This window comes from Achroia grisella, unplaced genomic scaffold (assembly GCF_030625045.1).
Source record: "Achroia grisella isolate CSIRO2021 unplaced genomic scaffold, CSIRO_AGI_Agris_v1 utg5936, whole genome shotgun sequence".
Taxonomy (NCBI): Eukaryota; Metazoa; Arthropoda; class Insecta; order Lepidoptera; family Pyralidae; genus Achroia; species Achroia grisella.
The window spans coordinates 363,137-389,969 of NW_026712956.1; the positions used below are offsets into that span (position 1 = coordinate 363,137).

At 30.4% G+C, this 26,833-nt stretch overlaps 1 protein-coding gene across 1 annotated transcript in view; it reads left to right on the plus strand.

The window, feature by feature from the left end:
* LOC131848825 (serine proteinase stubble) overlaps positions 1-26,833 on the plus strand; it is a 147,418-nt gene that overhangs the window by 78,981 nt on the left and 41,604 nt on the right. Inside the window, exon 3 of the mRNA XM_059198768.1 lies at positions 4,341-4,439. Within this exon, the coding sequence (XP_059054751.1) occupies positions 4,341-4,439 (99 nt within the window). The remainder of the gene's footprint in view (positions 1-4,340; positions 4,440-26,833) is intronic.

The window sequence follows — 26,833 nt, forward strand, 5'->3', positions numbered from 1 at the left end:
CCTTACTTTCACCTCATGTCCCATGCAAAGTGTTTACACTTTAGATTTGAAATTTTAGTGTCATAAGTATAGATATCACTTATCAATATACATTCCATGTGTTGGAAAGTGCCCTGTTATAAGTAATATTTATTTAATAATTCTATGTTACTAATGACTTTATTTACATTTCACTGCACAAGATTGGAGTATGTACATATGTAAACACCATCTACTGGTCATTAAACGACAATTATATGTATAATATCTAAATGTACATAATATGTATTATTTCATTATTTAAAAGAATATTCAAAATTAATTATTTAATTTCTTTGGTATTTTCCCAGTTTTCTATTGCGTATTCAATTACCTATATATTCTATGAAAATTCATCATAATTCCTCAAGCTATTTTTATGGGAAACTATAATACAAATAAACAGTTGATAACTCGTCACAACTTTATATACAATGATAATAAAGATAAGAAAAAAGATAATTAAACAAGAAAACCATAAACAATTATATTAAAATTTTAATTACATTATATTTGTAATTATATTATTTAATATAATTTCTAAAAATAATTAATCATGCTTCCATAACATGTCTATTTTTAGTAAATGTATTATAAGCTATTTGGAATACCTTTACAGCATCCCAACTCGTATTGAAGCTTTGAGTAAAAATGTTTTCATAGGTACACCTTTGAAGATCCGTTGAAATAATATTGTAACATTCTATATAAAGGAATATAAGAATATATGAATAAAATATATATATATATATATATATATATATATATATATATATATTTATATTTATTTATATTTTATATATATATACATTATTTATATATGCACCCTGGGGAGGTATGTGACATCTGAGATACAGTATAATTTTATACTAGTTCAGATGGCACAATTATACTTGTATGTTAAAATTGTATTGACTCTTATGTACAACTTAATTATGTAACACAACCTATAACTGCAATAAATATTATTATTATTATTATTATATTATTAGTATTTATTTATATTTAAGTATCTGTCTATCAATTGCTTAGGTCCTATAATTTAAGATCTGCTTAGTTTAGGACTAGATGGCGTTGCGTAAATTGTCTTCGATTATTATTACAGTTTCGAAAAAGTTACAGCAAATCAAAACGGATTCAAAACATAATAGTTTATACTTTCCTAGTATTTCCTAGATAAAGTCCATCATAATGACGTTTTGATAGTTGTTTCGTGTTGGCAAACTTTGTACGTTTCGAAACAAAATTTTATCCCGTCTCTGCGAAGATACAATTTTGAGGCAACAAGGTTTAGAAGCAATTTTCAACTATTATTTCCTCTGAAATTGTCGTTTTATACTGCATGTAAACTGTGATGGCAGATTTTCACGTTGTAAAGGACGACACGAAAGAATTTTATTATTTAAGACGTCTTGCATGATGAAGTTATTTCAGATTTATTTTATTTATTTACTGGCTAACCCCTCAAACGTTTTTGCTCTATAAATTTAAATCGCTATTATAAAATAGGGGTTGATGGTAGAAGTAGCACATTATAAAAAATTAAAAAAATTGCCCAAAAATACTACAACAGGGTGGACAACCCTTATAACTTAGGGGTATGAAAAGTAGATAGTAGCCGACTCTCAAATCCTATGATATATATATCCTGCATATAAAATGTCATAAAAATCGGTCAAGTCGTTTCGGAGGAGTACGGTAACTAATATTGTGACACGAGAACTTTATATATAAGATGAAATAGTTTCAATCTTAAACAAATGTTTGTCAAACTCAGAAGTTTCAATGCATTTTATTAATGTATATATCTATGATATATTTATAATCTAATATGCAGCAGCAGCGAAGATACTCGGTTCAATTTCGTTTGTTATCGGTGTATCCATCACCGGAGAATCATTCTCAATTATAATTTTTTTAGTAGCGGCCAGATCGGAACTCACGTTGTATATAATAGTAATCATCATCATCACCTTTATTTGTCCCAAATAATAAACTAATTGCTGCTTATAATAAAATTAAAAGGTTTTAATAAAGGCCGCAATGAGTCCAATCTCTATGATATTCTGTTATAGCCTGTATTTGTAAATTATTACGTTAAAAAGTCAACGACGATGATAGTATTTAAGTTCAACACTGTCCTCTACTAACAAAGTAAACATAATAATAATAATTCAGGACAATTCACACAGCGCCGTCTAGTCTCAAGCTAAGGAGAGCTTGTGTTATGGGTCCTAAATAATTGATACAACATAGAAGCTTATTTTATTTGCAAATGCATACATAATATACACAGAAAACGTCTAGACCAATACATATAATCATACTCATCGGGAAATCGAACCCGTGACCTTCGGAAGTAAAGCGGTGTTGTAAACCGCTAGACCACCGAGGCCGTCATAATAATTTGACAATAACAAAATTAAATCACTAGGCCACGAGAATGTTCCAACTATGTTTATTTGTCCCTCAGTTCAGCCGACCTTACGTTACAATATTATATGATATAATATTATTCCGGTCAATGTACCGTAGACATTACGCGAGCGCTTTCTCGCTTATCAGCCAGCTAATAGTCTCACGACCTAATACACATCGGATCTGGGCCAGCAAAAGTATATGCAGAGGAATAAATCTTTGCCGAACATTTACTATGATTATAATTCTGTATAATTTACTTTATGGAGCCCGAGTAAATATTTAACGATACCTTAATGCTTTATTACAGTTATATATTATATTTTTTTTATATTAGAATTGTGTTTCAGAAAAGAGAAATCCATTATTCACCACCAAGGTTACTAAATGGCTCAAACCATTTGATCGCCTTAATGGATTTTTGAGATTTAGAACCTCGCCATACTTCTTATGTTCGCGAATGCGATTCCTGAAACATACAAACATTTGTATTCATTATTTATATTGGTAGGGGTATTTCCTATGTGTATCATGTATGTATTTATAAAATAAGTGTTTTAATTATAGTTATCAGTTCTTTAATACTCATGGTACAAGCTCTGCTTAGTTTAAGACTAGTTGACAGTATGTGAATTATCTTGCGATTATTATTATTAGTTTACCACATAAATATAATATTAAAGACATAGTGTCATCAAGTGACTCATTATAATTTCTGATATACTTATCAGAAATTATAATGAGTCACTTGATGACGACACCTTACTAGGTGTCGTACCTTAGTATCCTGTAACTTATAGTAGTTCAGAATTTCTAAGTTATGTAATGAAAAGGTATATAATGTCATATTGCTGCATCAAATCAAACCAATATAAAATTGTATAGAAATTTCCAATTTTTACTACTTGCCCCAAGTTGGCCAATATTCCCAGGATTTTCAGCGTTGGAAATTCCGACTAGACCGTGTTTATTTTTAGCTTACATTTTGTTAGTGCTAGCTAAATTAATCCAATTCTGAGTGTATACGGATCTAGTATTCATAGAAAATGTTAGCACTATATGTTCGTTGCCTAGTCACGTAGTACCAGGAGAGAAGTGGCATGAAAGTTTAAGATTTTTACTACACTAAGTGCGATGCTCGCTGGGGAAAACTGCCTGAGCGGGTAGAACGAGATAGAAATTCTTCAGTTTGTTATATCTTAGTTTTCTGACTGAAATACGTAGGTATATTTTATGTGAACGTACGTAACGTGTATTCTTTTTTAATTGTTATTTCCACTTATCTAGGTGCTTTAATCTAAGAATTTTCAATTGAGTAAAATCTTATATTGTCAAAGTTTTCTATTCTAAAGTTGTCAGAATAGTAATCCTGGATTATTTACACAGCGCCATCTAGTCCTAAGATAGGCAAATCTTGTGTTATGGATATACAACTGACAGAGATACTTATTTCTTCTTATAAATATATTTATTTTTCTTATATATAATATAAATAGAAAACAGCTATACGAATACATATAATCATGAATAACACTCGCATCGTGCCGGGAATGAAAGAAGGACTATCTGAAATAAAGCAGCGTGCTAATCCGCTGGACCAATGAAGTCGTATTGTTATTAATACTTAATAACTTTGCTAATTCTGGACTAGTTGATAATATGTAATTTGTCATATTGATTTTATGCCATGTATACTAAATAAGAACAGTATAGAGTAGGGTATTCGTGCAGTACTTAGTAGAGAACATTTCTTTTATCTTACTGGCCTTCATTAATTGCAAGTACACCTGATTCCATTACCTTGGAGTATCTAGGTAACTGTGTCCCATAGTCCAATTACTAACAATCTTATCCCCCAAAACAGAAAACTCAATTTGCAATAAAAAATGTAATTTTGTCTACAGGTGTGGTTGTGATGACATGGTGGTGGGCGATCGCGCTGCTAGCGCTAGCGACGCCCGCCCTCCCCGCACCCAGGGCGGGCAACGGTGAGCTATTTTACAGTAAGCATCACTTGCGCACTCTATTTCCCCGCTCGACACCGTTAAAAACGCAGCGGACACGCAGCACAACCGCAGCGGGCACGCAGCGTTTTTGTTGCGATTGAGCTGCGATTTTAACGGTGTCGGATCTATTCACTAGCACCATATTAATGGTGAGTATATGGTACATATCGGGGCTTTAGAGATAATTGAATCACAGTATCAAATAATAAAATAATCACTTAATTTCTGTCTATTGGCACAAGACGGTGTTGGAGTTATTATAAAACATGTTACACTTACATTAAATAGAAAAATTATTTCAGGCTATCGACATATTCTAAAAATATTTATATTCAGTGAAATTCAGTAATTAAAAAATATCACTGTTAAAATAATAATGTGATATTTTTTGAAATTACTATTTAAATATTTCTGATTTGGAATTTTCATTAAAATTTTCCTGATAATCCTGGAACTTTCTTATCTATATTTAAAGACAAAAAATTAGAATTTAATTAATTCAGAATATTTAAAATTTTGTACTTACTACATTTTCGCAATAGAATAAAACAATGCAACAAAGATGGAGGTTTACAAACCATTCGTTCGCGGTTTCTTATCTCGGATTGAGTCGTAAATCCAGGATTATACTCCGTTCTTTTATTACCCATAGACACTCTTGAAGGTGCTCTTTCGGACCACATTTCTGTAATAATGTTTTATTTATTTAAATGATAAATAAAAGTAACGAAACATTCACTTTTTTAATGAAATTAGAATGGTGATGACTGTAATGATTTGAGTAAGTGAGTAACTGACGATAAGTGATAATGGACGCCTATATAAACGAATGGCAAATTATCATGTGACGTTCGTAATACCATACATGCGTTGCTGCTATATTATTATTAAGGACTATATAATAATATATATATTCTTCACATTTATCAACCGAGAAAGAGCTTACAAAGCATGATGCTCGGCGGCTTAAATTGCTAGACACAAGAACCCATGCAGGACACATTTTGAAGTCTATCTGTGTGACATGGTCTGATTCTGTAAATTTATGCACTCAAATCTCAGAAAGGGTTCAATCTGTTGATGTTTTTTATTAAACTCCACGTAACATTTAGTATTTGTTTCATGCTGTATTTCCCAATCTCAACATATAAATTGCGGATTATTCTCGTTACTTTTAACTTGCATAAAAATTGCAAGAATAGCTATAGTTCAGTTTAAAAATAATTTTCATTATATCAATTTAATTTACATTGTTTCTGATTCCATTTCTTTTATTTTATTGACTTTCCTGCACGAATTAGTATAGTTTATAAGCACTTAAACTTGTTTGTCCGTAAAATAGACACTAGTAATCACCTAATCCATGTTTAATGCTCGGATTGACAGAGTTAACGACATATCTCATAAAACTTTAGGCCGCTTTACGACTTGTATGTACGTACTTCAATTTTAAATTATATGTATGCGAGGGTCTTTATTTTATAGCTGATATAAAATATTCACATATGAAAGTTTTATGAACGTTACGATTCAGTAAAATGAAACTGGCGAAAGCTTTGTTTAATGAGAGTCGAGCGGCGCGTGCGTTTTATGGGTTAATGTATGAGAAATTACATTAAACGGTTGGTTAATTAATTATTAAATATTTACTTGAATATGTTTTAATACGATTGTTGATCTAATTATGTTTTAATGCGTAATAATTCCAAAATCTGGATCAATTATTTTTATTTTAGTGTATTAGGTATTCTCTTGCCTAATTTGTTAAGTATTGAGATAGATTTATATTTCCGGTACCAGGACTGTTTACATTATCTTATAGATGTGAGTCAGTAAATCACATTCTGAACATCAAATGTTCAATATTTGATTATCAAGTTTTGATTAATCAATTGGAAGGTAATGACTTATTTACAGGCAAAAGACGTGTTGCAGTCGTAAATTTCATTAATAGTTTGAGTTTATGCACCATTATAGATAGAACCTCTTGTGCTAGTAAACTGAAGATTAGTCCTACACGCGTAAAGCATACATATTTTAAAGATGCCAATGCTAGCGGAAATAACATCTACTGGTAGAAAATGCCGCAAAATGTAGTATAACATTTATATTGTGTGCATTAAAGTTATATATCAGATTTGAAATTATAATTAACGTTTACCACTTAATGATTGAAACCACTATAACCTTCCATATTCTCATATTGAGAATATTAATGAATTTGCATTAGTTATTTCATTTACTATCCCTATATGGTGAAATAACAAACAGTAATATGAAACACGAGTATCTCACAGATATAGGAAATTCTATACTTATTATTCGTTGCTTTTAGTCGTGTAAATAGTAGATGGAATTGGAGTGTTTTTATATCCTAAAAAGATTGTTGGTCAAAACACACTTACTGGGAAATACGTCAGCTGTATTCGAAATACTTATTACATAACAGATTATTGTATTTAATACAACCAAAGCTATCATTATTGAAAAACAACGATTTGTTTTTCAAGACTGCCAAATAAAAGGTATTTTCTGTAAGGGAATTTCTCAGAATAATATAAAGTGCTGATTTAAGCACAGTTAAATTATTTACGTTATTGTAAACGAAGTCATTTTTAAAATGGATATAAAAATGGAAGATTGCTGTTTTCTTCTGATGTTGATGAACCAGTTCTTATCCGCGACTTTGTCTGTTTAACTATAATAAATCGGAATAAACATAAGCCTAGAACATATTCTGTTATCCAACCAGCCTACAACATTTTCTTCTTCAGATTTTTTTTATGAATACAATAATTATTACGCGTTATTCTCGTAGGATTTTTTGACGTGTTTATTCAACAATGTAATGTAACATTGTCTAATAGGTTTGTTTGTGTTTAAGTTACGGCCTTCCCTCGAGGAATTTATACAGATAAAGGAGAGGCAATCTATCTTCAAGTTACCTTTATTTATTTTTGGGACAAGGAATATATCCCCTAGACTTACGAGGGTCTTGGTATATTTGAATAATAGAGCAATATTTTCCGGCGTGTGACTTGTTACAATATTACGTAATTCAGAAGCAATATTCTACTAATTCGTAGTAATACTATATATGTGAAAATCTGTCTATTTATTTTCTTGAATAAACGCCTTAAAAAGTCTGAATTTAATTTTGATGTGAAGATAGGACGGATATAGGTATTTATTTAAAAAAAACGGATTAATTAACGGGTAACAACTAGTATAAAGACAATAGTTTCTAAGGATATATGAATGGACGTTTAGATGTTTGTTACTTATTCATTCTAAAAAACAGAACGAATATTTGATTGAAATTTGATACAAAGATAGATAGATCATATGCTAGATTAACATATAGTTTACTTTTTATGCAAAGTTACGCGGGCAGTCTAGTAGGATTTAGTTAGTCAATAGAATAAAATAAAAAATGTGCCGCCTCTGTGAATTATTATCGAACCACTTAGCTTGAGGCGGGACTTCGCATCGCTTTGTGTATTCTACCGAAAATACACGGACTGTGGTCTGAAGAATTGTTCGACATGATGCCAGAATAGCCCACGGCTACTTTTTACTATCGTACCGTTCGCTATCGACAGGGAATTCATTCCAACACGCTGGAACCTAAGTGATCTCGGACAGTGTGGTTTCAGAGGAGCTTCCTCCCGCTTACACTTAGATTGTGAAATGAACTACCTCTCAAACTTATCTCGGTGTTTTTCAAGAAGGATTTATAAATGTTTCTTAAGGGTCGGTTAACTTGTGTACCGTATGACCACGCTGTCCAATGTATATTTGCAAGCTTCCTATTAAACTTCCTACATTAGCTGTTTATTTTAAAACAAAAAAAAACCTATTGTTATTCCGAAAACCTCGCTTACGAAGACGGGGTCACAGCTATTTTTTCCCTTTTTCGTAAAACGAGAAGGTTGTTATAGCATTATAGGTTTTTGTTTTAATAATTAATGATGCGTGTACCTTTTAATGGGGCACTGGATCAAATTCGTGATCCGATTAATTCACGTAATAACCCTTTGTTAATTTACGTTGGTTTATGTTTTAGGTTGTATTTTTCGACACATTTTAAAAGAGCAAGTTCGGGATTTTTTTGGTATGAGATTTTGTCGTGAATTATGAACGGGTTTTAAAATTGAAAGGTTTTTTACAGTAAAAATACTATGTCTCATTGTAATTGAATCATATTTTGATTATGGGACGTAAGAATATTACATACATTAACATGTTCACTGACACATGTTTTTTTACATATGTATATTATTAATTTACATTCATTTGATGTTCTAATATTTTAGGGTCTTGATTATTTTAGAGGGTACTTATTAAACGTTTTTTATTACATGTATAATATTATAATAAAAATGTCCCTTCTTGTAATTCAGTCTATCCTTCTACGAAATTTTATGACTAGCAATCTAATGAATTGATAAATGAATGAAAATTCTTACAGAAAAAACAAATATTTAAATAGACTGTTATGAACAAATATATATATAGACAAAGAGGCAATCATGGGCGGCCTCATAGCTGAAAACAGATTTTGTCCAATCTTTAATCGATTAAAATATCAGTAAAAACGTTATAAATAATTTATATATAAGTAAATTTATTTTCCATCTAATTTATAATATGCATAAGGATGTCGGTCAATGTTAAAGTCGGTCAACGTTGTAAAACATATAGATCCCTATACATACATCCAGACCCGCCTATTAGATGATTCAATCAAAGTCGGACGCCTCGTAAAATGTGGCCACTTATCTCACCCACGTGTCAGACCATAAAAGATAAGGTAGGAGCGAGACGGCCGATAGTAAAAGCGAAGTGGTTTCACTTTCATACAAATTACCACCTGGCCAGACTGACAAAACGTTTACAAGTGACATGTGGCCCTTTGAACGCAGGGTCACTGTGTTAACGATGTTCGGAGGACAGTACTTTTAAATTTGAATAGTATTTACGTATTTTATTTTACATACAAATTTTAAATACTTTACACTACTTCTAAAAAAAGATATAAAATATGTCAGAATTAATAATAACAGTATTAATTAATCATAACGGTAATAATGGACGAGTTATATGAGCTATCTAATCCAAACAAATCAGAGCTTGAGAAGAGTAATAGACAACTGATAAAATAAATAAATACATTTAATTTGAAAATACATACATAATATACATAAAAAAACACCTAGATAATCGAACCCGCGACATTAAATGTAAGACGATGTGCCAAACTGCTATTAATTGGAGTTTTAATCGATAGTATGTAAGAAGATTAACTGTTATCAAAAGACCGCGTGTTCCATTCGAATAAAAAAATACATAACCTGTTTAAATAAATGTATTCATATTGATAAATACACTACAACAGTGATTAATTCAAATGTCTTCCAAGTAAGGCGTGAGTAATAAAATTATGATAGTCTCGTAATATATGCAACATTATGCAGACCCTACAAGCACACGTGGAGTCGCCCGACCACTTAGAGGTGTCACTTTCGATATATCTTGTTATCTACTAATTTGTACTTCACTCATAAAATTAGTATGATAATAAACTGCAGATAAGGGTCCGTTAGTGTGGAAACACATTTCCGGGATAAGTCGGACGGTTCGTACTGAGAGTTCGCCGTTCGGTCGATGCATTGGCTTTTATACACTATACGCTTCGTACGGGCTGAAAGTAATGAAATAGTCGACTACTGTTAGTGCCCCCCTAATATGTAGATATTGGTTGCTACGTTCCGCTCTCTCTGGACTGCACTAATTGAACGATTTCATCGGCACAGCTTTTCCGGACAGAACCTAGTAATGTGAGGCTAGTCTTACACGGAGTTACTATACGTGCCAAAGAGTTATATATGTGGGTACTTATTATTCATTCCGTATCAGTGATAATAATAGTTATTAGTCTATGGAATAATTATCACAAACATGTATCAACGTTTAGTAATACATAAATAAAATAACTGCATTTTCTTAACTGTACTTGCATATTGTATTAAAGCAAGATCAAAAGAGAGTTAGTTATAATTGAATAGGAACTCTGAATAGTGAAATTGATAGTACAATATCTACTATATTGTACTATCAATTGTATATTCACTCTCAAACATAGTCTTTTATAAAATAAAACATCGAATTTTCATATTCTTTTTTTATGGTACTGGAATAACTATCATGTTAAAGACCTGTTGGAATATGATATCTGTCACATATATAGTACATGAACAGCCACGGACCTTACGTCATCATGTCATGCCCATGTTATCCTTTACATGTAACCATTTCAGAGGACTAAAATGTCACGCCTCCGTAGTTTACCTTTGAACTGAAAGTTCGCTTATATAAAGCAAGGTACTTGTTGGCATAAATATATGGAATAGAGGTGTCTACGGGGACGACTTTTTAGTCTTCTTTGATAAAACATAAAGACGTTTGAGAGTTAATTTAAGTTATATGTTTATTGTCCATGCAATCTCTTGCATTGAGTCTATTTGGTGTGTTAGTCCATTTCCAAACCTAGACATATTTACCTATAATTTGGTGTAAATTGGTATAATTTTCGTTTGATAGGCAGTAGATTATTTTGGTAGTGTACAGTTAATATTGATGTATATAATATAAGATAATTAATAATATGTATATAATTAAAAGTAACTACGATTTTGACTGTAAGTTACCTCCATGCAAAAAATAATTTAAATTGGTCCATCAGTTTCGGAGATTAGCCTGTACAAACGGAGAAACAGACAAATAAATAATAAATTTGAAGAAAATCTAAATAAATTCTATTTCACTTCTAACATTTCTCTTGACTCTGATTGGGCGTTTTTTTTCTATGTACGGAAATTCGACCTCTATGGTATTATTATATGTATATATAAATAATGCATATATACACTACATTACAGATATAATTCTAAAATTAGGAGTAATAACTTCTAAAATGAGCATATTGGGAAACTGAAAAGTTCTCTTAGTATGATGAAATCTATAAATTATATATTTCCGTGCGGATATTCGAAGGACGTTCGTCAAATTTCGGCATAATATGAACATTCGTGTTACAAGGAAAGTAATAATATGGAACCCGGACTTTTTAGCATCAGCAATATATTGGATGGGATCGGAATATCTCATTTTATTCTGGAATAATATAGTTCCTTAATAAGAATTATTTATAGTGATATTATAAAGAGAGACGATTTTGTTATGATGAAAGCACATCTGGAACCAGCTTATCGATTTTATATTAATCAGTAATACTATCTATATTAATCATAATATGATTTGTCAAATCGATAAGCTGGTTCCAGATGAAATCATATTGTGATTAATAGATAGATAGTATTTTAGTATTTTAGACGCATTTATGTATCTTTGTTTGTAGGATATGTTTTGGTTGAAGTGTGAGATATGGAAGTGAAATTACAGTACCGCTGAGATTTTGGTTCTTTGAAATAGCTATGTATATATGTACGTATTTTATTTATTCTTAATACACTATTTAAAATATTTGTGCAATTGTCGAGCTTAATGCCATATGACACTCTCTACCAGCTAACCAATGGGTAAAAACAGAAAGCGATTGAAAGGCAATGATGGGAAAAGGCATGGGTATTTACCTACCTTAGGTAATAATCGGCTTATATAACAATAATATATCCTTACTTAAATAGTTAGTATAATTATATATATAAATATAAACATATACATGCAACATACAAAGAATTTACTAATATACATATTGTATATGACAACAGTAGGCCGTTAAATCTCATTTTGTTATATTTGAATATAATCATAAGGTTTCCTTTTGAATGTAAACTTACTGTGTGTTTAATTCTAAGTACATATGTATGGGTAAAAGGAATCACATGATAACTAAGGTGTTGTTCAGGTATTCAGATGCTTTTTTTAATGGATGATTTTGATATGGTTCACCCGCCTACGTTAACGGTTTACCCTGGCGGGATACTAGTTGAGGATGATAGAATGAGCATCAGGTCAGGTCAGTTATCCCATCATGGTAAATTCACCTGGAATTTATCACGATAGTTTCTAGGGGCAACCGCGCGGAAGTCCACCTGACATGGTGCATTGCAAGCAATGGGGTTATCAGTTCCCATTACTAACAATTCCCTTCCCGATGTGTGGTTATCGCTTATCATCAGGGCAGTTTGTTTCCCATTCGAACTACATAAAAAGCAAACGTGCAAATCCACAGTAGGCCACTAATCTTAGATGAATGCCTTGCAGAGACTAAGCTGTAACGTGCAGTATCTATGTCAACATGGTATGACGCGTTAAAAGCCCATTAAGATACGTACTCTCAGTTGCCAGTGAAATCTTAGCCAGTATCGTGGGACTATAGGGTTGCAGCTCTAGGAAATGTACAAACACTAGAAGCGATCTAGAAGCGAAAAGATTACAATAATGTAGGCCAAGGTGGTCTAACGGTTTAACAGACCGCCTTGCTTCGGATGGTTGCGGGTTCAATTTCTCGCACGATGCAAATATTTTGATTGTTTTTATTGATCGAGATGTTTACTATTACATATGTAATTTACAAGAATAAATTTACATCTATGTTGTATTGTACCCACAAAACCTTTCTTAACTTGGGACTAGCTAGCGCTGTGTGAATAGTCTAGAATCATTATAAAAATTAATAATGTAACTGGAAAGGCGAACAAACTGACGACCGACCTGATAGCAAGCCTACCGACGCCTATGTTCATGAGATCACCATATACCACAACCATATGAGAACCTTTTCTCATATGGTTGTGGTTCTTTTTACTTAAGAATTAATATAATTCTAGTTAGACGATGCCAATTATATATATTTATTTCTATTCGTACTGTGAATTTATTCGCACTGTATTTGTACGGCTAAGGATATTGTGCAGAAATGATCAAACGACATTAGACTACGCAATGCATAGATAGACAGATAGAATACTTATTTGTAACATAAAGTATACTGCTATTATACTGTATGTTACAAATACGACTATGCTTTATTTGTAACATACAATAATGAAAAGCCATAAACAATATATTAAAGAACACATGTATAGTTTCAGGATAATAAGACATCTCGGTCCTCTCGAAAGGCAATGTATGACCAAACAAAGTATCACGGGCGTCTCATGATAACGTGATGTCTGTAATGCTGTTTATGTATATAGCCGACGACTACCACTAACCAGATCGGACATCATTTTGCAATTCCATTTACAAAAAAAAAAATTACAGTTACAATTAGCTATCAGATAATATTTCCATTTATGTGCTTAAGAATTATAATTGTTCACCATTAAGCATTTCCGTATTAAATAAACCACTGGACGCTTCCATTTATTCTACACCATTAGTACATTGATGGTCAATGTTGGGCATAATTGTAGGATTTCCTCGATGTGCAAACAATTTCACCGACCCATGGAAAGTCAGGGACAGACGTGTAAGGGAATCGCATGACGGATACATAACGAGCTTAAGATAAATGAAGACTCACGGCCTCGGTGGTCTAGCGGTTTTGCACACCGCCTTACTTCTGATGGTCGCAGGTTCGATTCCTCGCTCGCTAAAAACATTTGTAGTCATTAATATGATTTGTAGTGATTTCTATGCATATTAATTACTCGTTAAAAAAATATAAGTATTTATGTGTTTATATCAGTTGTCTAAGACATATATATAGTAAAAGAATATGTGTAACAAATTTATATGCTTATATATATGTTACCCGCAACTTTGTCTAATTTTCAAAGTAAACGATAAACAGTATACGTCCTAAATTTATTATAATCTGTTCAGACGTTTAGTTGTGTAAATGTAACAAGCAGACAGATACACTTTTGCATTTTTTTTGCAAAATATTACATACTGCAATCATTGCTCAGCAAAAAAGCTTATGTAATATATGTGTGTATATATATTGCACGTACAATTGTAATAAATAAAATATTATTATAATTTTAACAATTGATCATATGCATTACTTATAATTTGAATTAAATTTTGACTTGTCTATAAAAATCATTTTATACAAACTTGTATATAATAAGTACATACAAATTTCAGTGAAGTAAACTATGAATAAAATCCACGCAAAATTCTGCAAAAAAAGGCATTTGTATTTTTATTTCTTCATTCATTACTCACATATTAAAAAAAGGAATAGAAGTTCCCGATTTCACTGTAACACATCTTTGTTTAAATGATATGCAGGTGTCAAAGGGCCTCGCCCATCGCACGTGCATGGGAGTCAACGAAAGCATCGTTTGACACGCTTTTCGACTAACACGGTAATATTTTGCGGCCATTATGTTAAATAATGTTTATAAATTTCTATATGCAAACACTGATCTCTGTTTACTGTTTTGCGTGTTGTTTTACACGTAACTTTACAGTTCATGTTTCGCTCGTGAGAAAAATTATAAAAACATATTAGTTTATAGATTTTGTTTGCTGGAGGAATATTGCAATGTTTAATTTGTTTTAATTGAAATAAAAAAAATATTTAGAATATACTGTACTCTGATTTTAATAGTGACGCCACGGAATGTTCGGGAAGAAGTGAAAATGTATATAAAGTTAAACAGAATAACATCGATGTTCTATGTGTGACGTTCCAAATTTAAATTTTACAATTTTATTTTTAAATGTAATTATTATGGCTATTTGCGATCGCAAACGGATTTAAATGCAGAAATATAATATTTTTCATTATGGCGAAACTTAAATAGGTGCGAACACCCATTAATCGTAAAAAGAAGCGTTAAAATAGTTTAAGAACAGACATATATACTTATACGTTGATATAAGATTGACTGTGACGGTGATCGATTCCTCTCACGGTACCAACATTTATATTTATGAGTATGATTGTTTGTATCAGTCTGGGTATTGTCTATGTACATTATGTATGTATTTAAAACAATATATGTGTCTTTAGCATCTATCTTGTTCACTTCATGCTCTTTGAAATTTATTAATGAAATAAAGTATACCTGTGTCAGTTTGTTGAGTAATTTACTTACTTTTTAATTCTATAGGAGATTGGAAAGTATTTTAGGTGCTAATATGTGTTACAGTGTAGATTTATTAATAACAATTCTCTTAAGAATAGTTAAATATTATATAATAAAGAACTCGACTAGAGTACGTGGCCACACTGATCTAGACGTCGTGACGTTCCTGACCAAAATATTTCGATTTTGGTGTCACTTTGCAGTACTTTGGGGCGTTTGGATTGTGGAAGACGGTCTTTCTAGGCAAAATAATATTTCTTCTTCCTTCTACAAAACTTATTTATCTATTCAAACTTTATTGAAATTTAGGGTGGGCTTAATGTTATTAGCATTCTCTACCAGCCAACCTTTGGGAGTGCAGAGAGACTCGAATGCAGTTTGAATCTTTTTTCTTTCTATCAATTTTCTAAAAAAAATTCTATTTCAATTTGTTTCTTAGTACGGATTTGTAATCCAACATTTTCTCTATTTTAATTTATTTTGCATCTACTTGTTAATAACATGCGAAACAGCTATGGAATGCTTATCATTAATTTCCAGTACATTGGTGGCATTTTTACACCAACAAAATAACGAGACACGCGCGCCCTTTCACGCCTGTGTTTGTAAAAAATGGAACATCATTTATTTTACTTTGCTCATGTTGAACGGTAGACATAAGTACATATTTAGTAAATAAATTGTTTGCAGTCCTTTTGCATACTAAAAATAAGCATAAAATAATGAATTAAGTAGATTTACAAGTATACATTACACATTATTAAGGCCAATACAATAGATTATGGGTAAACCTGCATGCGTGTGCCACAGAAATATAAAATGTCTTATAGCTCAGTGTGGCGATTCACTCAAGGAATAAAACTGATTTTCAGATATGTTCGTGAGTGTGAATATACTATTTTAAAATAATCTGCACTATAACAAAAGAAAATAAATAAATAAGAAAGGAACTTGAAGATGGAGTTACAGATTTGTATTACATTTATTAAACGTTACTTGTTGTTCGTTTCATACCTAGAGTAATTTATAAATAACCTGCTTCCATAAAATACTTTAAGTATATTAATAATGCTTAAGATTTACAAGAAATAACAAAATTGTTATAAAAATTGGTCCAACATGACTTTATAATGCGAAAATAATGTTAGCATTTTTTATTTATTAATATCAAGTATATACATGTTTTAATTAGGAGCTATGTACAGTACATTATTACAATGTTGCCATTTAAAAAAATCTCGACTGTAATATTTAATACAATTTTACAAATCTCACATTAATACAGAATCGATTTAGAACCTTTATGAGTATTGCGTAATATGTCATTATCTCGGTTCCTGATCACCAATAGAGTTCCGATGCGGCAAAATGGCAGAACAAAATTATTAATTACTGTATTTAATGGGTCTACTAATTCCGTTAGAGCTAGTACTTGGGTTATTAGACACGGATTATACAGCGTTCATGCCGCGGTAATGAAAATTTCAATTACATTCACTTCAATTTAATACGTAGATAATTGTCTATTAGATAATTGTAATCTTTATTGTATTGCTATTAGTTAATAAGTATAGCTATTACTTGAGTTATGTTCGCAATTTCGTCTGTATAAACTTTCATCCTTTGTTCTCAATTCATGTAATTACTAAGATCCGGTTAAAGATTTAGTTGTGAAAAAAAACAAACAGACAGAGACACTTTTGCATTCATATTATTATATGTATGTATACACATAGTGTGTTCATGATTCTAAAGTTCGTTTCATACAGTTCACGAATATTTTTCGAAGTTACACGCTGTAATGTACAGTCTTCAGCTTCGTGCGGTTATATCTGTATCTATACTGAGTATTCTAAGTACATTTCTAATATTATGGGGATTGAACGACATTTGCTGAGTAGGATATCCTATCCCTGTTTATTTATATTAATAATTATTTATATAAATAATTATGCTTGTAAATACTTAGAAAAAATAAACATATTACAATGCAGTACACAACCCTATCCAAAAGCGCTGAAGAGCAGAACTTACATGCACCGTAATGAGCGAGGCCGCAGTGTCACAATTTCGATAAAGTAGTTGGACAGTTTTAATTGGAATATAGCTAATTTTATATTAAATCTGTAAAACGCTGACTATATTCTTGTGGTAACTATGGAGTGTGTTTCTGATTATATGATATGACCGAGTGAATTTCTGAAGTACATCGATCATTCTAGCATCGAATTGTGTCACTCCTATTTTATATAACTAAAACTAAAATATAAGTAAAATAAGAGTAAGACATGTAGTTAGTAATGAAAATGTAATATTTTATTAATATAAATAAAAATCATTTATTTTTTTAAGCTAGTTTTAAATAGAATGTTAGATTAGATTAGATTCATTTGTAATTTCTGAAATATGGTATGTGGTAGATAGACGAAAAGGCCAAGCTCATATTATTAGGTTCAGTCTAGACAAATCGTGTTCGGCGACGTTGTACCATTGGCGCATGTTTAAACGGTGGTGCGTAGAAGCAAATGTGCCATTCTCACCGTAGATACAAACCATCTGATTCTTATCGAAAATGTAAGGATTCACTAATATTAGTGCATTCTTACATTTTCGTTTTGTTATAAAGTTTATTTTCAGTCCTTAAGTTCAGTTCTCTGATTTCCTTTCTCCTTGATTCGAAACCCTAGAAAAGTGTATAAATCGGTATCATATATAGTACGTATTTATAATATTGATTTATTATCAAAGAAAGTACTTTCATTAAACTTCACTGAATTTGGCTCCACTCCAGTTTAATAAGTTGAATAGTCCGTTGACGTGAAGTAAAATTAATTTTGTTTGCCCTGAGTTTATCCAATTTAGTATATTTCTAATTAGTTTGGAATTTTCTATAAATTTATTCGCTCTGTTAAAGATCAAACACCTCATAAATTATTTAGATAATATGCAACAGGGTTGGGAAGCTTGTTTGAAACGTTTGATGTTATAATGAACTTTACAAATTCAGAACAATGGAGTTATATCCTAAAATCTTCAACGTAATCTATTTAAGAATTGTAATCAGAATATCTGTTAAAGTAAATATAATGTGGATTTAAACAAAAATGTTACTTATTTTTGTATTATGTAATACAATAACAAAAGAGGATAAGGATCAGTTGATACTAAAACAGAAGCGTCTTCTTTGAGATCTTTTAAATTTAAGTCCTTTGTTATATTGTTATACTAGCTGTTCTCTCGATTCCACCCGCATAAAATTTATAGCCTATTATTATGATGTATAAGCTAAGCTATATTTCTGTAAAATTTCATTAAAATCTATTCAGTAGTTTTTGCTTGAAATAGTAACAAACATCCGTTCATCCATCTATTCATCCAGACTCATAAACTTTCGCGTATATAAATATCAGTAAAATTATGAATTTCTTCATTAATTATTTACTAGTAGTTTCTACCGACCTCGGATTTTAAAATATACGAAGCAGCACATAACACTCAGGAATGATTATATATTTTTGCCGCTTGTTATCGAAACCTTCGGCTTGTGGGTATGAGAGGGCTTCCATAAATTACATCACATGAATTTCAGGTTTCTCACCCCTCTCCTCGTCTTTGGCACAGTCTACATTTATGAGTCTCTCCCTTTTTATGGATGGGCCCTAATGAAATTTTTAAAAGAAATATTACTAAGGATTGTCTGCGCTGTTAAAGAAAAATTGCAGGAAAAACTCGGAAGCCTAATTTCAATGATTTCAATATAATCCATTTTCCTACATGTCTTTTGTAATGTAATCAATATTAAACCAAATAAATCAATACTAATTCTTTTAAATACATCCATATTATCTAGAGTAATACAAACAAACCTAGCCATAAACACAAATATTGGTATCGCGAAATAACAAACCCGCGACTATTGTAAGAAAGTCGGCGTTCTAAACCGGTAGATCACCGAGGACGACAATTTCAATTCATTGTAGTTAGTTTTAACATATATATAATAATAATGTATTTATTATCAGGCTTAATTGCCCACTTTGTTAGTATTACAGATTTCTTATAATTAATGATAGTACGTACAGACTACAGACACAAAATACACACACAAAAATAAAATACAAATAATATCAAAAATTAATATTAAATTAAAATAAAATATATATAAAATATTTATATATAGTTCATAATAATGTTGTTTTTTAAAATTCCTATTTAATTATTGGAAGATTATACTATTCTACATCCGTGTAAGTAAAACTGGTTAGCACTTAATTACTGACGAAAGCTTTTCGCTACCATCTTATATTATTTCCTCAGCCGTCGAGGCCAACACAATTGTTATGTTCATTGGTGAAACGGTGAAAATGAATGATTCCAGTTGTGTTGCTTGTTTGTAATGGTTTAAACATGGCATGCTCTATACACTGAGTATATGTAATAGACTAAATGATGAAATAGATGTTACAACTGTTGTTTGTATTTCCTGGTTTTGACTTTAAATAAACTATAAAGAGTCTACTAAATACATCTTTGTGTAAATTTTTATTTGGGATTTTACGAGAAAAATGAAAACACGTTCAATGTTCTTTGTCAATAACAAATATATTATTGTAGACAGCATAAGAAAGATCGAGATGCCGGATATCGCTTGTCTCGTTCTGTGTAAAGTATGCGGTAGTGATTGAATAATTATTTAATTTTCTACGTAAGGTAAGGGAAGATAAGTAGAATTGACTATGCACCGAGAAGACATATCCTTACATGACAACACCGCCTGAGGAACGTTCTTATTAATCCCACCGACCTCATAAAGGTAGGTAACCTCCATACACGTCTACCCGTTCCGTCCTTACATCGCTATCACAGAAACACACGACACCGTCCTCCCCGCCGAAGATGACGTCTTTAATCACATCATATAGCGCAATAAAAAAAAATACCCTGCTAAAATATGATACGCGCAGTTTCCATTTTCCTTCCATCCAAAGATATACAGATGGCGTCTTTATACAAATCTATCTGTGGTATGGACTTGTGGTTGAATTATTTATTGAAATGATTGAATCTGGAAGTAATTTATATTCATTAATTATACATACATAATATTAATTATACATATATATACATAATATATGTAATTTAAACATTTTACTCCGCAAAAGTGTCTTACTTGCATTACATATTCAATTTAAACATGTATTATATTTAGGTATAGAATATTTATTGTGTAAATATAAAAACAGACAGCTATTTTTGACGGCCTAGGTGGTCTAGCGGTTTAGTACACGGTCTTACTTCCGATGGTGGCGGGTTCGATTCCTCGCACGGCACAAACATTTGTATTCATGAATATGATTATTTGTGGCGGTCTGGCTGTTTTCTATGTATAAAATGTATATAGGTATTTACGAAAAAATATATTTATATATTTATCAGATATCTAGTACCCATAACACAAGTTTTAGCTAGCTTAACTTGGGACTAGATGGCGCTGTGTGAATTGTCCTGAGATCAAGTTTTCGATTTTTAATAAATAATAATAATTATTTATTAAAAATCGAAAAAGTGATAATCTGGATTCTTTAACATCGTACGTACGTATCATAAGGGGTAAAAGATTTATGTGCGTAAATATTTAAATATAGTTTTGATATTAATAACATATATATTGCATTATATATGCACAATCAAATTTGGTGCATATACCCTAGTTGAAAGTAGACATATATCCTCATAACTATGCTTTTTCAATATTAAATAACTTGACTTGATATTACATAAGCTATTCATTGATAACAAACTCTGTCTAACAAAAATATTATCTGTAATGTTCTTAATTCATTATTGTTCTAAACTTCTTTCGTTATAAATTTTATTTATGAATTTAGAATTAAATTTTCGTAAGCGTCGACTAGGTTCTACTGCCTAATTAAGAGGCCAAAACTTGTGTACACATGCATACTTTTCAAACAGAGATTCGTAAATGCAGTAGGAAATTTATTATGCAGCGTTTATGAAGTTAAATACAATAATTTAGTCGTACAAAGCCACAGTGCATCGCTAGTATCTATTAAATAAATTATTAATTTTTAATCATGTTGAATGCTACCTTAAAATTCTTTCAAATTCTAACAGATTTACGAACGTGAAAGTGATCATAAAAGTCGTCAAATTTATTTTTATGTGTGAAAAATAAATGGCCCTTTTGACTGATGACGGCAGTTTTTTAATGTTCCGATGGATTTTATTGCTTTTCCCGCGGCTTTAATGACGGTTTAGCTTGGCAGCTGTTGCACCGACTTTAATAAGTATTTATATATTATGAAATTAATTTTAGAAATATATGAAAGTAGTATTGTAGAATACAAAGTAAATTTTACTACACCAATAAAAACAAAGTCAAACATGAAAATATGCAATCACACGAGGACTAAATCTATTTAACATTGTGAATATTTGTTTGTTTTATTGAACATATCAATCTCGGCGTTTAAATTAAAAAAAAATCTTTTAGTATTAGATAGCACTTTTATAAAGAAAGGCTAAGCTAAGCTAATAGTGGAGCATCTATCAAAAACATTGTAAAATATATTGAGGTATCTATACATATAAATAAAATTGGAGTGTCTGTCTGTCTGTCTGCCTGTTTATTCCGACTAATCTCTGAAATGGCTGGACCGATTTTGACGGGACTTTTATTGGCAGGTAGCTGATGTACTAAGGAGTAACTTAGGCTACTTTTATTTTAGAAAAATAAAGTTAAATTCCATGTGAACGAGGTCGCGAGTACAGCTAGTGATAAACAAAAAATAGCAAAATATGTTAAGCACAAGAAGTAAAGGCGCAGTAAAGATTTTTTTCTAACTACGAATTGCGCATCTCTTTGTAACATTCATTGTCACTATTTAACAACTTATCGGCTGATTTGAATTACTAACAAACAAACTTTACACATTTAAGACTAAGCTAAAAGTACTTTTATCAAAGAGTTATTTTTCTCGTTAGGTAAACTTAATAATAAACTACTTGAAATAAACTACTTTCTTTAAATTTAATTTTTATTTGTAGAATGAATTTTAATTATTAAATATAATTGGTACCTATTAATTTAATTTCTAACATAATTATAAAACTGTTATAAAATATATAAGTATAAATATAATTTGAATAATTCATAGTGTATTTCATTAAAAAAACAATATAAAAATGTTACTATATTACCTCTTTATTGTGAATTAATCTTTTTATTTAAGCGTTTCAACGTTCTTTGTGAAGATTTATCTTCAAGATATTTACAAAGTGTGAATTAAAATTTACAATATTACAAATAAAAAAAAACAGTAATTACACAGATATTGAAGGAATGTGAACTCTGAAAAAAGAATACTTTATGGTCATTTTTTAATGGTCTAGCTATATTGAAATGTACAATAATTTAAAAAAAGTTATCATTAGTAAATAATTAATAGATAATGGAGGAATATGAACTTTGAAGAAATAATACTTTATGACTATTTTGCAATGGTCAAGAAGTATTTAATATCTACAATAATAAAAAAAGTTCGATTGGCAACTTTCCGTGACAGGATTTAGTTTTATAACAAAGAATTCACGGTCGTTAGCTATTAATGTCTATAAAAAGCATTTAAAAACCAGTTCTAATTCGGCAATAAATCAAAATAAATAAATTTGCATGTCGCGAAAGTTAATCAATTAGTCCATTCATAAAAAAGTATCGAATTTCTACAACACCTGTACACTGATCTGTATCATAAAAAAATAATAAATAAAACTGATTATTATTAAACACTTTCTCCTTAAATTGTAAACTGGAAACTGATTAATGACTGTCGCATTGGAGCTAGAACTAATTTTATTTGCATTTTATAAATACTAATTTGTTTAAGATTGGATGAAAGTAGTTTGTAAGAATATCAATCTTTTCTCTCTGTATACCATTTTTTTATTGAACATAGGCGTAGAACGTATTTTATATACTTTAAATTACAAGTTGTAAGATGTATAATGTACTTAATTAATTATTTTCATTAAATGCAATTTATTGCCAAATTTCCACCATTCTATACAACCTTCTCTTAAACATTCAATGATTGATTAGAGGGAAAAAACTGTATATTAAAATATCTTAAATAATCTGTATATTAAACGTTAATAGAACTCCGTTGCATGTTTTCCTTAAATATTTTGTGTGTTATTTATTTTTTATTACATATATTCATTTGTTTTTTATAGTCTTATACAGTATGTTCATTTTAATGGTAACATACCATTGTTTTGTTTTTATTGATTATAATAATATATGGTCACGACGCTTAATAAAAACTTTTATAAATATGTACGAGCTTACTAAGTGTTCTATAAAGAAATTGTTGCGGTTTCATCATTCACGAAAACAAGTAAATATTTAGTTTATTAAATTCCCGTACATAGTTTTAAAACAATAATAATATTCTTAGATATTTCACAAGTGCCATTTAGCCACAAATCAGTTAGAGGTATTATGATATTATTCCATTGACACTACTCAATAAACACTGAAATACGAATATAAATATTTAATATTAAAAATATATACAAAGTAAACAGAAAATAGCCGACAATAATCAGACATATAGACAAGAGGTCATGTAAACATTTGTATTGTTCACGCTCGAGCCTAAAACCTACTAATATTGAGATGAAGTAAAACCAGAATAACTCCAAGCTGGTCAAATTTAATTTGATTAATATAATTTTAGGTCATGTGAAATTTTACTCTCCAACGAGTAGGTTACAAAGTCATTGTGTGGTAAAGATAAGCTCACCTAAAGGGCTTTTGGGCATACAACAGGCAATTAATCAAAGTGACTCGTGATTAATGAATGGATATACCACAGGTTATGTAAAACATTGTCAGATATTATAAATAAAGTTTCTCCTAATTTACTTTTTTAATAAGAGCTTTTGTAGTGTTTGTGTACAACTATGTTTTTAATATTTCAGAACACGTATTATTAATTTTATTATCCTATAAATTTTTTTATATTATTTTGAACAAATGTATGACTTTAAAACGTCTTTAATTCAGTTCAATGCTTTAATTGTAAAAAATAAAACTGTTTTTTTATCTTACAAAGAATAACTGACAACTCGGTCTAGCGGTTTAGCACACCGCATTATTTCCGTTTTTCGCGGGTTCGTTTCCTTACAAAGTACATACATTTGTTTTCATGAGTATAATTGTTTGTTTCGGTTTGGGTGATTTTTACGTATATTATGTATGATTACAAAAATGGATTTAAGTATTTATATCTATCAATTGTCTCGACAACACAAGCTCTTAGCTTGGGACTAGATGGTATTGTGTGAATTGACCTGAGTTACTATGATTACAAAACCGCTATTAATAGCTGGTTTGGTAAAACTTGTGGTAACTATAAATAAAACTTCACGCGTTCTATTAAGTTATTAGTCGCTGATGTAATAAAGCATAAAAAACAACTACTTTCTTGTATATGATGTGTAATCATTTCATCTTGCAAATACATCAGTGTTATCAACATAGTTACATCAATCACAATAGTCGGAGCATTTCAAAACTAAAAATTTACCAAAAATATTGAGAAGAATAAAACTCATTTTTAATTAAAAGATGTAATATTTTTTTACAATATAATTCAGTTATTTGTTAGTTAAAAGATATACAAAACTGCATATTTTAATAAAATCACTTTTCTATGAAAAAGAGTTGATTAATTTTTAATTAATAAATATTAGAAAATTTTAACAAAATAAAAGACATAGAAAGATAAAGTTAATAAGTATTTATTTTCACTTGAACTTATATTTTTATTACAATAGTGGAATGAATATAGTTCTATAGCGAGAAGATTCTTGTGAGAAATATTTGACTATTTATAATAGAATCATCATAGTTATAGCTGGTATTTCAAGTTAATAAAAATAAATGCTATTAGCAACAAATTTTGCTCACCAAACAGGGTATTAAAATAAGTAAATTTATCACTTTTAGTGGTAAAAAAATTAAGGTGGCAACACTGGAATACACCCGCACTATACTGCGCACACGCAATGCGTTTAGAAATTTCGATGTAACTCAACTGATTGCACTTATCTCAGCAAGTGTTCAACACGACACAGAATTTCTCCCGCTAGTTTTGGATCTATAAAATTACAATATGAAATATGTAGAAAGTTATTACAAAGTTGCTGTATAAGTTAAATGGATACTTGGTTGCGCCGGGTAAGTTGCAGTAGTTCCATTTCAGGCTTATTTGTACAAATCGAACCCAAATTGTGATATATTTTTTTAAATTCTATTAATAAAAACAAATATTAAATATATCTGCATATTACTATTTAAATTGCCTAATTGATAAATAATATTTATAGATACGTTGTAAGTAATGCATTGTATCTAATCGCATAGCATACCACTATATCACTACATAGTACAAAACAAAGTCGCTGTCGCTGTCTGTCCGTCCCTATGAATGCTTAAATCTTTAAAACTATGCAATGGATTTTGAAGCGGTTTTTTTAATAGATAGAATGATTGGAGAGGCAGGTTTATAAATATATGTACAGCCAGGCGAAGCTGGGGCGAGTAGCTAGTAATATTATATAATGAAGGTAGTATTAAGTTTAAATAATGTTGTTTTTAATTTATTCTTCTGAGTATTTTTTTATAATCTTATGAGCAGTAAATGTTTTAAACCGTACATTTAAAATTATAATTATTATATGCATACAACAAATTTGTATGCTAATGCATTCATGCAAAATACTCAAATAAAACATACTTGTATAAATCTAGCTTTTGCACGCGGCTTCGCTTGCGTTAATTTATCCCCTTAGGGGTGGAATTTATTAAAATCCTTTCTTAGCGGATGCCTACGTCATAACATTTACCTGCATGCCAAATTTCAGCCCGATCCGACCAGTGGTTTGGGCTGTGCGTAGATAGATCTCTATGTCAGTCCAGTCACCTTTGAGTTATATATATTTAGATGAATCATACCAACATATGTAAGAACGGACATAGATCTAAAGTAAATTGCATAATATAGAAAATGTGAATAAGTAAACAGATTCAGAATATAAATATGAATATTGAAAAATATTAATTTTATGGTGTGGTGGGCATGTGATTTGTTAGCAATGAAGTTATATATAACATGATTTAGTTTTAATTCAGTTTGTCTGATCTATATATAATAGATAACAGACAAAACAATTCGAAATACAGTCCATTTAAATTAGGTACTCAATTGACAGCTCTACTAAATAATTGTTGCA